Consider the following 13,620-nt stretch of genomic DNA (forward strand, 5'->3'; position numbering starts at 1 on the left):
GTACGCGCGTTTCTGGTCCCTCCCACGAGGGGGCGGGCTGAGGCCAAATCTCCCTCCAATCCCGCGGCCGCGCGGTGATTGGTTCCGGGATGGCGGCCCCGGCTTCCGATTGGCCTGCTCGCCGGGATAACATGCCCTGCGCGGGAACCGGCGGGAGCCTGCAAGGCGGCGGCAGCGGCGCAGAGTGCCTGGTTTGCCAGCTCCCTGAAGGTGCCATGAGCTGCATCAACCTGCCCAACGTGCTGCCAGGCTCCCCCAGCAAGACCCGGGGGCAGATCCAGGTGCGGGCGCCGGGGAGGGGTCGGGGTCAGGGTCGGAGTCGTGACTGGTAGCGGGGAGGTCCCTGGATATCCATGCGCCCCGGGGCCCGAAGTGACCTCTCCTTTTCTCCTAGGTGATTCTCGGACCCATGTTCTCAGGAAAAAGGTAATGGCCTTGCGGGACGGGGGTGGCCCAGGACCTCCTCCCCTGCTTCCCTGCTCCTCCTCCAGCCCCCCCGGGACGCCATCCACCGCTGACGCCCCCCACCCCGCCCCGAACCTGCGGCCCCTCTCAGAACACTGGCCCCCCCAGAACATCTCCCGCTGTCCGACCCCCGCTTTCCCGCCCAGAACGTCTCTCCTCCGTGGAATACCTCGCGGAGGAGGCGCTCCTCCCATTTCCGTCAGACCCTCCTCCGCTTGGGGCCTTGCAACCACCCATCCTTCCGGGAGCTGGTCGTCGTTAAGCCCCTTTAAAGCCCCACCTGAAGGGCGTGTGCACGGTGGCCGGGCCCTGAGCGCCCTGCGGTGTTTGTCGCTTCCTTCCAGTGTGACTGTTTCCTTAGACGGCCCAGGAAGGTAGTCACTCTGAACACTGCAGAGTCAAGCCACTGGCAACTTTGCTTCCTTGAAGTGATAGACCGAATCCCAGACCGAGGTGGCGCCAGCGAGCTCCCAGTAACTCCCCTGACCCCTTCCTATATGGCCCTGGGGGAGAGCCCTCCAGCTCAAAGCCCTTGCCCACGATGGTGAGGCTCAGGGTGGGCTCATGGACACAGACTCGATGCTCTCCTTGTTGCACCAAAAAGTTCTGTTAGTTCAGGTTAGGTGAAGAACTGTGGGGTGAGATGATTTTGGAATGGAATCTGGACCCCTCTCCCCTGCATGTGGTCTTTTCCTTTGCCCACACCACCTGTGCTCCTAACAGAATCACTCCTCCAGCCCTTCCCTGGACCACCTGAGGGCTCCTCCTTGACACCCTCCCGGTAGAGAATGACTTCCTGCCCAGACATGCTCCTCCTTCCTGGGTCTAGACTGAAACTCTGTGCTGGGGCCCTCTCTGTCCTCACAGGTCTTTCCCACACCCTGCCCTGCAACCTTCCCCTCCATGGGTGGGACTCAGGCTGTAGACCCCCAGAAGGCGGTGGGGAACCCAGCTTGAGCTGATGGGGTCTTCCTCGCCCACATTAACGCTTGGGCCTTACCTTGCAGTACTGAGCTGATGAGACGGGTCCGTCGCTTCCAGGTTGCCCAGTACAAGTGCCTGGTGATCAAATATGCCAAAGACACGCGTTACAGCAGCCTCTTCTCCACACATGACCGGTCAGTCCCTACCTCTTCCATCCTGTCCCCACACCTTTTGTGAGAAGCCCGGTGTAAATTCACAGAACATACTGTCAGAGTTCTTTAGAGTGGATGGTTAATAATGCTGATGCCTGACAAGGAACCGTTTAAATCTGCAAACTTTCCTAGTTGCTTGGCATGGTACCCTACAACTTGGCCTTTCTTGGGACTCTAGCCCAGTGGTTCTTAACCCAGTGGAGGTGATTTTGCCTTCTAGAGTCTATTTGTAATGTCTGGAGATCTTTTTAATTTTTAACCACAGGAGGAGATAAGGGCATGATGGCAACTAGTCGGTAGAGGAATACCACTAAACATTCTATGATGCATAGACCGCCTCATGACAAAGAATGATCCAGCCCCAAATGTCAGTAGTATCTGACTAAGGATACTACTCTTGACCTCCTGCTCTTGACCTCCATGGAGGATGCAGGCTGGTTTTGTTGGCTGCAGAGTGAATTTTATTTAAATTTGTAGTTGGCTTGTCCTCGACTTCCCGTCATCTCGTGGCCTTCGAGCATCCCCCTTTTACGTCTATCTGCCTGCGCCCTGTGGACATTTCAGTCCACTGCCTGAGGTTGGAGGTGAAATTTAGTACCATTCCTGCCATTCCGTGCAGCAGACTGGGGCCTCATACTTTGGAGCCTGAGACACTGTTGTTGTCTTCCAGACTTGTCCACATGAGCCCCCAGCAGCAAGGCCATGCTGTGAGTGGTTTCAGGGTGGGAGCTTTTTTTTTTTTTCTTTTTAAAGTAAGAGGTGGATTTATTTAGAGAGAAACATACACCACAGACAGAGTGTGGCCCATCTCAGAAGGAGAGAGTGGCCTCAACATACGGCATGGTTAGTTTTTACAGGCTGGGTGATTTCATAGGCTAACGAGTGGGGTTCTGAAGGCGGGCAGGTGCTGAGGCTTAGAGGGCCCTGGACTCCGAGTTAAGTTAAACATTGAGTGACATTTCCCTGACCTGCTGTCTGTTGCAGGCAGGTCATTTACATCTCCAAATTTGCCTTCTCATCCCTAAAACATAGGCCTCCGCCGCATGGGACTCGGGGAGCATCAGGGGAGGACAGTGAGGCAGTAGAGGCAACACTGCAGCAAACAGAAGGGCAGCTTCTGGAGTCTGTTAAATGGCGTGAAATCCGAGCCCTGCCCCAGGGTCACAAACCCTTTCTGACATGGGCTCTAGAGGCCTGGACAAGCCCCAGCAGAGGCCGAGCGCTTGGCAGGGTGACAAAGCTCCAGAGACGCTGCTCTTGCTAGAGATGGAACCAGCTTACTGCCTTGCCTGCTCTCTGGTTTTCTTTATTTGGGGAAGGGTGGGGGGTTTAAAATGCAGGAAGTAGTTTCACACTCTTCCCAGAGCTTGAAGCAGGATGACCGTAAAGTAACTGTAAGATAATCACTATGGCATCGTTTTAAAAGTGAAGTAAAAGTTGCTCAGTCGTGTCCAACTCTTTGCCACCCCTCTGTCCGTGGGAGTTTTCCCGGCAAGAATACTGGAGTGGGTTGCCAGGGATTGAACCCAGGTCTCCTGCCTTGCAGGCAGATTCTTTATGGTCTGAGCCACTCTAGCTGTAAACTGCAGAACCTTCAGGAAGCTCCTAGCCCCTTGCAAGGCTAGTTCAGAGGAGCAGGCAGAAATGGAGACAGGAGAAAATAACATTGTAGAAAAACAGAAACTTTTTAAAAAGAAGACAAAGAACTAGCTTTCCTTTTCCAGAAGGCCTGGCTGTGGGGGCAGGGCAGGATTCACTGAGTCATTTAATGCACTGGAACATTCCCACATGCTGCCTTTCGCTTTCATACTCTGCTGGGTGGGAATCTGCCTTTAGGACATACGAGGCAGCAGCATGAATGTGGATTTGAATGCCGACTCTGCCTGTTAATAGCTCTATGGTCTGTTAGAAATCCTGTGATCAGCCAGAGGAGTCCACAGGAGGGAATTCTAGGTCACTGCCCTGCTGATTGGTGTTCCCAGCTTATCTCTGCCAGCGCACGGGCCTGCAAGTCTTAGATTCTGGTGCTAATGGTCTACCCAGGGCCATGGTAAGACTTTCATGGGCCCCTTCCTCTATCAGAAGAAAAAAATTATACTCTATGAGTACATTGCTAGAAAGACAAAAATAATTCAGACAGAGTCACATTCTGGTTTTTTAAAAAATAATTTTATTGATTTATTTTTATTTTTTGGGGCTGGATCTCCCGTGCTGTTCAGGTTTTTCTCTAGGTGAGGCGAGCGAGGGCTACTGGAGTTGCGGTGAGCAGGCTTTTCACTGGGGTGGCTTCTCTTGGGCACACGGGCTCCAGTCGCTGTAGCTCTTGGCTCTAGAGCACAGGCTTAGTAGCTGTGGCGCCTGGGCTTCCTTGCTGTGCAGCGAGCGGGATCCAGGATCAGAGCTTGAACCTGTGCCTCCTCCACTGGCAGGCAGACTCTTTACCACTGAGCCACCAGGGAAGCCCCTTATTCTGATTTTTAAAAGAATTTAAAACATTTCATTCATCCCCAAAGCGTCATGGGCCCTGGACACTGTAGCTCATGAATTAACCCCTTCTGTGTCCCGGCCCCTCCCCTCCCCTTACACACACAGCAGAGAAGAGCTTGGCATCCAGGTTGACCTTTACATTGGGCATGGCTAATTTCCAGTCCAAAGCATAAAGTGAAATAGCTCATGTTGAATAGCTGGTTTTCTGAAGAAAGACCTTTACTATCCTTCCCAGATGCCTTCCCACGGGCACTAACTTCTCAAAGCTCTGGGCAGATGGCTTGACCTGCTTTGCAAGGAAGGGGTGGTCGTGAGGGCGCTCCCCTGCCTTGCCCACACTCTGGCTTTCTGTCCCCAGGAACACCATGGAGGCCCTGCCAGCCTGTCTGCTCCGGGACGTGATCCAGGATGCGCAGAGGGTGGCTGTCATAGGCATCGACGAAGGGCAGTTTGTAAGTTGACTTGTCCTGACATTGCTCTTCCTGTGAACCCCTTAAGTCCCCCTTTTTCCTCTGCTGGTTTGGAGGTTATTGGTTCTATTCTGATCTTTAAGTAGGTAAATATTGTTAAGTTAATTTGCTTTAACTAGTATCTGAAAACCCTTTGAATTTCCCTTACTGCTTTCTGTGTTTCTGAGTTGTTTTTTTTTTAAATATGTATTTATTTGGCTGCTTGGGTCTCATTCAGTCTTCATTGCAGCATGGGGGATCTGGCTTCCTGACCAGGGATCAAACCTGGGCCCCCTTCATTAGGAGCACAGACTCTTGGCCACTGGACCACCAGGAAATTCCCCTCCGTGTTACCGTTACATGGAATTTATTGTACCTTTAAAAAAAAAAATTTACAATGAACAAAAAAGTTTGATTTCTCAATACCAGAAGGAAGGGTTTGGTTTGGTTTGGCTCATTGATACTTCTTGCTTGTTTTTTTTGTTTGTTTGTTTGTTTTTATTCATTTGGCGGTGCCACGTCTTAGTTGCGGCATGTGGGATCTAGTTTCCTGACCAGGGACTGAACCCTGCGTTGGGAGCATAGAGTCTTAGCCGCTGGACCACTGGGGAAGTCCCTCTTGCTTGTTCTTTATGGGTTTATTTTTCCTCCTGCTGAAATACACCCTTTAGTAGTTCTTACAGCCAGGCTGTGTCGGTGGGAAGCTCTCCATCTTGATGTGAAGATGGCTTTGTTTTGTTTTCTAGTTAGCGGGGTTGCACGTGGCCAGTGTTTCCCCTTGCTGCTTTGGAAAAGCCGCAGACGCGTGCCTTAGAGCTCAGGAGAAGGCCTCTCTGATCCCTTTCCTGGGCAGGGAGCCCGTCTATTCTCTCTCAGAGCAGTGTGGTCCAGGGGGGTCTTCTTTTTATTTATCCTGTTTTATACTGGCTGTGGCTTATTTAACAGTCTGCCCTTGGGGTTTTTGTTTGTTTCTGCTGTATTGGAGTACAGTCGATTGACAGTGAATTAGTTTCAAGCGTACAGCAAAGTGAATCAGTTATACGTATACACACATCCACTCTCTGTTATTGGTTCTTTTTCCATATGGGCGTTACAGAATATTGAGTGGAGTTCCCTGTGCTATGCAGTAGGTCCTCATTAGTTATCTGTTTTATATATAGTAGTGTGTGTATGTCAACCCCAATCTCCTAATTTATCCTCGCCCACCTCATGCCCCTGGTAACCATAAATTTGTTTTCTACATCTGTGACTCTGTTTTTGTTTTGTAAAAAAGTTCATTTGTACCTTTTTTTTAGACTTCACATATAAGTGATATTATATGATATCTTTCTCTGACTCACTCCAGGTCCGTTCATGTTGCGGCAAGTGGCATTATTTCGTTCTTTTTTAATGGCTGAGTAGTATTCCATTGTATATATGTACTGCATCTTTTTTATCCATTCATCTGTTGATGGACATTTAGATACCCTTGTTTAAGAATCAAGCATCAATTCTGTTCCTTCTGTTGTCTTTCTGGAAACCTCTTTTTAAAGTCGTCTCCAGCTCACTCTGCATCCGGGTCATTAGGAGCGTGCTCTCTGGCTGAGCGTGTGGGTTGTCTCTTGTGATCTTAGTTTCTCTCCAGCGTTTTTGCAGTGTTTTATTTCTTCAAATGTGTCTTGAATGGATGAAACTAAAACTTCCGAGGGACTTTACTTCAATCCCCCACCTCCACCCATTACGTTAGGGTAATGTGGCTCCTGTGACAAATAAACCCTAATTTTCAGTAGCTTACCATGAAAGAAAGGTATTCCAAGTCATCAGTGGTGGGATGGCCTGCCAACGAGGCCCCTGTATTCACATGTGACTTCCAAGATCAGTCCAGGTGGCTGCATGCTGACGGTAGAGAGGAGACAACCCAGAGGTCCCTAGAACCCAGTGGGTCCCTGGGTGGTTTCCATATGCCAGGGTCCGCACGTGTGCCTTGCCTCTGCTGCCTTCTCACCACTGGAGTTTTGGCATACGGTTCCCTTATCTGTGGACTTCCCTGGTGGCTCAGAGGTTAAAGCGTCTACCTGCAATGCGGGAGACCTGGGTTCAATCCCTGGGTCAGGAAGATCCCCTGGAGAAGGAAATGGCAACCCACTCCAGTTTTCTTGCCTGGAGAACCCCATGGACAGAGGAGCCTGGTGGGCTACAGCCCACGGGGTCGCAAAGAGTCGACATGACTGAGCGACTTCACTTCACTCCCTTATCTGTGCATTTGGTCCAGTGCTGTGCCCTGGAGGAAGAGGAAATAGAAAATTAAGGAAATACTTTTCTTTGTTAGGTGAGTGGTTGGCAATCTGCCTGCCCTGCCTTCCAGGTCCCAGGGCAGGGTGGAGCCAGTGGCTCAGGCTGTAATGGGCTGTAATGTCCTCCAGGGATGTCTCAGGCTCTGTTATGGTGATCACAGCTCCATGCTTCCCTCCCACCTGAGACTGGGGATCCTCTATCCCCACACTGGGTGTATCTTTCGGTGTGTGCCCTCTGGAGATGGACTGCTGGCTGCCCGGACCTGCTCCGGGAGCCAGGCTGCATCCGTCTATTCACCCACCTTGTTGTGACCACTCTATCTCTGACCTCAGAGATGGTCAGCTTGCTTCTGAACACAGCTGTGTCGTAGCTGGCCTCTCCATGCACACACACACGTACACTTAGGTTTTCTTTTGTGGCTTCATGGTGGAGGGACTTGGGGTAAGAGGGGCTTCAGGGGAGAACAGGGCTGCAGCTCTTCCCTTTCTCTCCTAGACTCTGAGCTCCAGAAGGCTCTGGGGAGCCTGGGTCAGTTTTGGGGGGTGGCTCTCAGAACAAGGAATGAGAGCTTTGGGGAAGCTCTCCCATCCTTCAGGCCCGGTGTGTGCCCGCTAACCACTCTGCTCCCTGGCTGTAGGTAAAGCGTCTTCTCAGGGCTGAGCTGGACACCCTGGCAGGGACCTTCCTCTTCTGACACCTCCTTGGTTGAGAGCCAAGTGCCCTGGTTCGGGAGCTGGTGGGCCACTGGACCCCCAGTTCTGTTCTGTTTCTATGGCTGCTTCCTCTCTGGCCAGCAAGTCACAGTTGAGTTTCCATCACAAGTATTTATTAAACGCCCTATAGAAACATCGCCAGTCTTCTGTTCGATCCTCACCCCTGTGGGTCTTGCTTAGCAAGAAGTCTGGAGGCTGCCTCTCTACGTGGGGCCGGACAAAAGGACTGCCCCTTCCTTCCTTCATCCTTCCTGTGCAGACGAGGTGTCAGGGAGGGGTGTGTCTGAAGTCCCCAGGCTACCAGCTGAGGGTGCAGTGATAGCTGGGCAGCTGGCTCCTGGGCACGCCAGCCTCACGGGGTCACCCTGAGTGCCCGTCTTATCTCTGTTTTACCACAAGTACGAAGGGGGCTCATCTGGGAAAAGTCAGGAAGGGCTATATCTAAGAAGAAAGTCCATAACTGACTACTAATGTCTTCTGTCCAGAGACCACCAGGAATAGCCCCAGAACTGAACAACTGGGGATTGTAGTTGCAGGGAGACACTGGCATGAGAACTGGGGGGTGTGGGTGAGGGCTTGGTTATTAGGAAATGGGGGCGGTGTCAGGTCATTCCTGGGAGGGTTTTGGAGGCCGGTTTGGCTCTTGATTTGGTGTCCCTGGAAGAGCGATGATTCTGACCAGCATCTTAAACGTCACCTGTAGGGAGGGTGGACCAGGAGGCCGAAGCAGCAGGGGTCACTCCTTTAGCCAGGAGGGGGGACATTTGGTACCCCATAGCCTAGGTGATGCTTACTTACGATCTGTCCGTGCTCAGACATGCTTAGGGAGGGGTCTGGTTTGTTTGTTTTGACCATGCCACACAACGTGTGGGATCTTAGTTCCTGGACTAGGGATTGAACCTGGGTCTACGGGAGTGAGAGCTCTGAATCCTAACCACTGGACCCCCAGGGTATTCCCTAGAAGGGGTCTGGTTTTGCCCTGTGTGACCGGGCCAGAAGCTCATGAAATTAACTCTATGAAATTAGTTGTATGAAATTAATTCTGTTCAGCACAGCAACCCCAAGGCCCACTGTGAGCTCAGGCAGCTCCTGCCGCTGGCCTGCCCTTCTCTTTCGCTGCCCAGAAAAACAAAACAAAAATCACAGAACATTTTGTCTGTATCCTTCTAGTCTCCGTACATATATATCTATTTATAGATTGGGTTCATATCACGTGTTGTGACCATCTTTCCACATCAACAGACACCTATCCTTGTGAATGTACCGTGTCTTGCATGACCCGGCCCCTTGGGTATGGCACTTAAAGGCTGTGATGGACGTGTGGGTGGACATTGGGCTGTCATCTGGTGTATTGGGGTTTATCTGGTGTATTGGAATCACTGGCCAAGGGGTCGGGTTTGTTCATGCAGTGTTTTCTGAGCTTGAGCCGTATGGCGGCAGTGTTCTAGGTGTTGGGGGTACAGCCAGGGTCTCGCCCTTGCGCTTCCATTCTAGCTGGGGGAAAGAGATATGTAAAAGTTTTGGCAACTAGGGAAGAGAAAAGCCATGTGAGTAGGTGGAGCCCCGGTGGGGATCATGCTTTATGAGGACGGTCAGAAAGGGGCTGGAAGGAAAGTGGGGTGAAGTTCCCAGGCAGGAGTGTGCTCCAGATCAGGGGCTTTGGCCTGGTCAGCAGGAAGGACTTCAGTGTTCACCCTGGGAGAGCCTGGAAGCCACCCAGGACAGTCCTCTGCTGTAGGGGCATGGATGGCTTGCAGGAGGGGGGCGGGGACTGCCGGGTCTGCAGACGTCCCCCGTGGAGGGCAGGCGGCGGTGGCTGCGCACACATATTCTATTCTGACTGCCTTTCTCTTTTCTTACTGGGTGGCTGACGTTGTCCCTGTTTTCTCCTTTTGTAAAGAGCCTCCTCTTGGTTTGTCTTTCCTCTGGGTCATGTGATATAGCCAGCGCCACTTTGTTACATGCTGTAAATATTTCTTCCTGGTTTATTTGCCTCTGTATTTGGTCTGGGCATCTCATTTAGTCTTTACCATTCGTGGTGGAGCGGCTGAATCCTTCACTGTCACATCCTTCGCCCTGTCCCCTCCTGTGGTCTCTGCAACCATCAACGCCAGCCGGGCTGCTAGGAAGCGAGGTCTCCGCCTGGGCAGGGCCGGGGTGCTTCCGTCGAGCATCACGAGGCTGCGACCACTGGGCAACATGACGACAAGGGCGGATCTCCTTCCTGGCTGCCTGACCTCCGCTTCCACCGCTTTCGGTCCTCCCCGCCCCCATCATACCTTGTTCAGGAAGCGGCTCTCGGCAGGTCAGCCCTGGTGCTGGGTGAGCAGATGAACCACACGGACAGGCTTGTCACTGTCAAGAAACCCTACCTGTTGCTTTTCTTGCTGGATCCCCTGTGGTGATCATTTTTGTCTCCCAAGAAAATTCTGCGTTGGCTAGGTCCTCTGAAGCCCCGCTTTAAATGTAACTTGTACTGGGGTCTTTGGCTGCTGTAACATGCACTGCAGACCAGGTGGTTTAAACCACAGACATTCATTTTCTATAGCTCTGGAGGCTGGGAGCCCAAGATCAAGGTGTGGGCAGGGCAGGTTCCCCCAAGGCCGTGAGGGAGAGTCTGTCCCAGGCCGGTCCCCTCGGCGTGCAGGTGGCCATCTGCTCCCTGCCTCTTCACATTCGTCTGCTCCTCTGTCTGTCCCTGGGTCCACATTTCCCCTTTTTTCGAGGACACCATTCCTACTGGAGTGAAGCCCACCCTACACACCTGCTTTAACTGGATGACCTCTGCAAAGACCTTCTGTCCAAATAAGGTCACATTCTGAGGTATTGGGGGTCAGGGTTTCAGCATAAGGATTGGGGGGGTGGGAGGGTTCCCAAGTCAGCCCGTAACATAACCTAAAAAAATGAGTGGCGATAGAAACAAACGGCAGTAACGTGGTTGGTTACCAGTGGGCCTTCGGGGATGCTGCAGACAACCTGGGCAGCTCTGACTGTACCTTGGATCATTCAGGACCCCCTTCTGGGGGCCCCGGGTTCAGTGTTTGGGCAGAGAGTGGGATGGCATGTGAGCAGGGCACAAAGTTCAGGTGGAAGAACTAAGCTCTCTGACCGCGGGCATCACTGTAGCAGGCAGGATGGAGGACCCCTCGCGGTCCCCAAACCCTGGTGTGGAGGGACCATGACTGGACAGGGAGGGTAGGATGAAGAAGGTGCTCCTTCCAGGGTGGTTCTGCTCTCCACCTTCCCCGTGGATTTCTGGCAGTGTCTAGAAACGGTTTTGTTTGTGACAACAGGGATCGGGGTGGGGGGCACTGGCTGACAGGTCCTTGCAGGCTGGGGGCTGCATTTCTGTGACCTGTGACATGTCCTTTAGAGAAAAGGAGGGGCCTCACCTGGAGCCAGGCTGGAGCCTAGGGGTGGGAGGTGCCATTTACATAGTGCAGGCTCGGCAAACCCTGCAGAGGGCAGTCAGATCTGGCTTTGGTGGATCCCGCTGGAACTGGTTTGGGTTCTCCAAGCCCTGTCCTGGTCCTCATCTGGGTGAGCCCTCGGGTCTTGTAACTACACACCTCCACAAGTAGCTTGGAGAGAGACCCTCTGCCCAAACACTGGAACTCCCCACTTCACCCAACCCACAGACCAGATAGATGATTGACCAGTGAAAGGTCACAAAAAGATTCGTTTAAGTAGTGGCCCCTTGGGCCACTTGAAATGAAATTTTATTTACCAAGTAAGGACTTTCCGCAGGTGGTGTGTTGAGCCATCCTGCTCTGTAAGTGGCCAGTGGAACTCCTGCCCCTTCTCCAGGCATCACATGGTACATTATGTTTAAAAGAAGAAAATAAAAGCAAACACACAGAGCCTGCCTCTCAGCCAAATAGCATATGTAATAAATTATTTGTGTGTCCTTAATCCTTAAACATCACCAGGGGCCTTCCTTGCCTTTTCCTGGGCTCAGGAACGTGAAGTCATTGCCAGTGTCACAGCCAATGGAGAACCTGGTTCAAGCCCGAGGCAGCGTCAGATCTGAGCTTTGGTCCACTGCAGTGGCAGACAGCCTCTCCACCTGGGTTGCATCACCCTGGTGGCAGGTCCAGGCGCCTAGCCTGGAGTGCGGCCTGGCTCTGCTGTGGAAAGTTGGTGCCATGGGGGAGCAAGTTGGGAAGCTGTGGGTGGGAGAGCTGGGGTGGCCCTGTTCTCAGCTCCACCTGGATGCGGGTAGTGGAGCTTCTGGGCCTGGCAGCGTGTCCGCAGCTCCCGGAAGCTGCTGCCCAGGGCAGAAGCTCACTCCTCCTCCTCCTCTCACCCTTTCCTCCAGTTCCCTGACATTGTGGAGTTCTGCGAGAACATGGCCAACTCGGGGAAGACTGTCATTGTGGCTGCGCTGGATGGGACCTTTCAGAGGAAGGTGAAGTGTCTGGTCCAGGTCTTAGGGTGGGTCCGGGGACCGAGGGGCCTGGGCAGTGCACAGAAATGGACAGCCCAGCGTGCCCTGGATGCCCACACCATGCCCAAGCCCAGGCACTCGGGCCAGCCAGTCCCAGCTCCCTGGGGTGCCCCGACTCCACCCGCCTAGGGCAGGTGCTCTGGGGGAAGGCGAGGTCCAGGCTTAGTTTCCTGGCTTCAGGGCTGTGAGTCAGGGTCTCCAGGAAAAGCCCACCCGGCGAAATGAGCGTGCACTCGTCTTTCTGTGGATTGTACAGGCTTTTGGGACCATCCTGAACCTGGTGCCCCTGGCAGAGAGCGTGGTCAAGCTGACGGCAGTGTGCATGGAGTGCTTCCGAGAGGCCGCCTACACCAAGAGGCTGGGCGTGGAGAAGGAGGTAGCTACTCCCTGCCTTCTCCCAGGGGTGGGGCGCCTACACCTAGAGGCTGGGTGTGGAGGAGGAGGTAGCTGCCCCCTGCCTTCTCCAAGGGATGGGTGGGTGGGGGGCAGGCAGGGGCGCCTACACCAAGAGGCTGGGTGTGGAGAAGGAAGTAGCCGCCCTCTGCCTTCTCCCAAGGGCGAGGGATGGGGCGCTGCGCCCCCCACCCCGCTCAATCCAGGCGCTTCCTGTCGCACGGTCAGGTCGAGGTCATTGGAGGAGCAGACAAGTACCACTCCGTGTGCCGCCTATGCTACTTCAAGAAGGCCTCGGGTCAGCCCGCCGTGCTGGACAGCGAAGAGAATAAGGAGAACTGCCCGATGACGCTGGGAAAGCCCGCGGAGGCCCCAGGAGTCCGGAAGCTGTTTGCCACTCATCAGATCTGGCAGTGCAGCCAGGCCAACTGAGGTCCTGGCCCCTCCCCATGGCAGGCGCTCACCCACCACCTGCTCCCCCCAACTCGCCCGCTGTCGCCCCCTGGCGGATGCCCGAGAGCTGCCCAGCCTTCTTGGAGGAGGAAGTGGTGGGGGAGGGGCATGGGGGGAGGTGGAGGTTTCACCACCAGCAGTCCCTGCTGCTGTGCCCTTTCCCAGGCCAAGGAGGCGGCTGGTGGTCTGCACTGCACACTTCCCTCCTCGCCTGCCCACCAGCTTTTCTCAGTTCCCATCCCAGCTGCGGGGCGATCACAGTCTCCCGAGGCCGGAGCTGGCCGCCCTGCAGGGCGGGATCTGGCCGCTGCAGCCATCCCTCTTGGGGTGAGGCCAAGCCACAAGCTGCTGTGACATCGGCGTCGCCGGCTTCTTCCCAGTTTGTGGCATTTGCTGTTGAGTTTCTGTTCTCACTGGGAAGTCCATACCCCAGCACCTCTGGCTCAGCGTGGGCCTCCTCCCACGCAAAGACTTGGTCCCTCTGCCTGGGACAGGGCTCCCGGCTGCCCCTGGGGATGGCTGGACTTATTCTTATTTCCTTTTGGGCTGAAAGCCCTTCCTGATCTGGCGATCATTTTCTCCGGAATTACAGCTTCTTCCACGTGGGTGGCACTCACCCTGCTCTGGGGCTCAGCTCCCATGGGCTTGTCTTCTAAGGAGGTGGGGGCTGTGTGTGTGTGTGGAACTGATAACTAATATTAAAATTTATTGGTTGGTAAAAGCATATTTCTCTTTTAACTGTCTGGGATTCCCCGGGTCTCACTATAGACAACCTCTGACATGATTCAGGTATGGGGATTTCC

At 53.7% G+C, this 13,620-nt stretch overlaps 1 protein-coding gene across 1 annotated transcript; it reads left to right on the forward strand.

Moving 5' to 3' along the window:
* The first annotated feature begins 96 nt into the window (after nt 1-96).
* On the forward strand, nt 97-13,541 carry TK1 (thymidine kinase 1). The gene is made up of 7 exons (XM_027518395.1): nt 97-281; nt 395-426; nt 1,473-1,583; nt 4,447-4,540; nt 11,843-11,932; nt 12,228-12,347; nt 12,593-13,541. Exons 1-7 carry the CDS (start codon nt 132-134, stop codon nt 12,794-12,796), a joined length of 801 nt encoding a protein of 266 aa, XP_027374196.1. The 5' UTR covers nt 97-131; the 3' UTR covers nt 12,797-13,541.
* Nucleotides 13,542-13,620: the final 79 nt, after the last annotated feature.

Source organism: Bos indicus x Bos taurus, chromosome 19 (assembly GCF_003369695.1).
Source record: "Bos indicus x Bos taurus breed Angus x Brahman F1 hybrid chromosome 19, Bos_hybrid_MaternalHap_v2.0, whole genome shotgun sequence".
Lineage (NCBI taxonomy): Eukaryota > Metazoa > Chordata > Mammalia > Artiodactyla > Bovidae > Bos > Bos indicus x Bos taurus.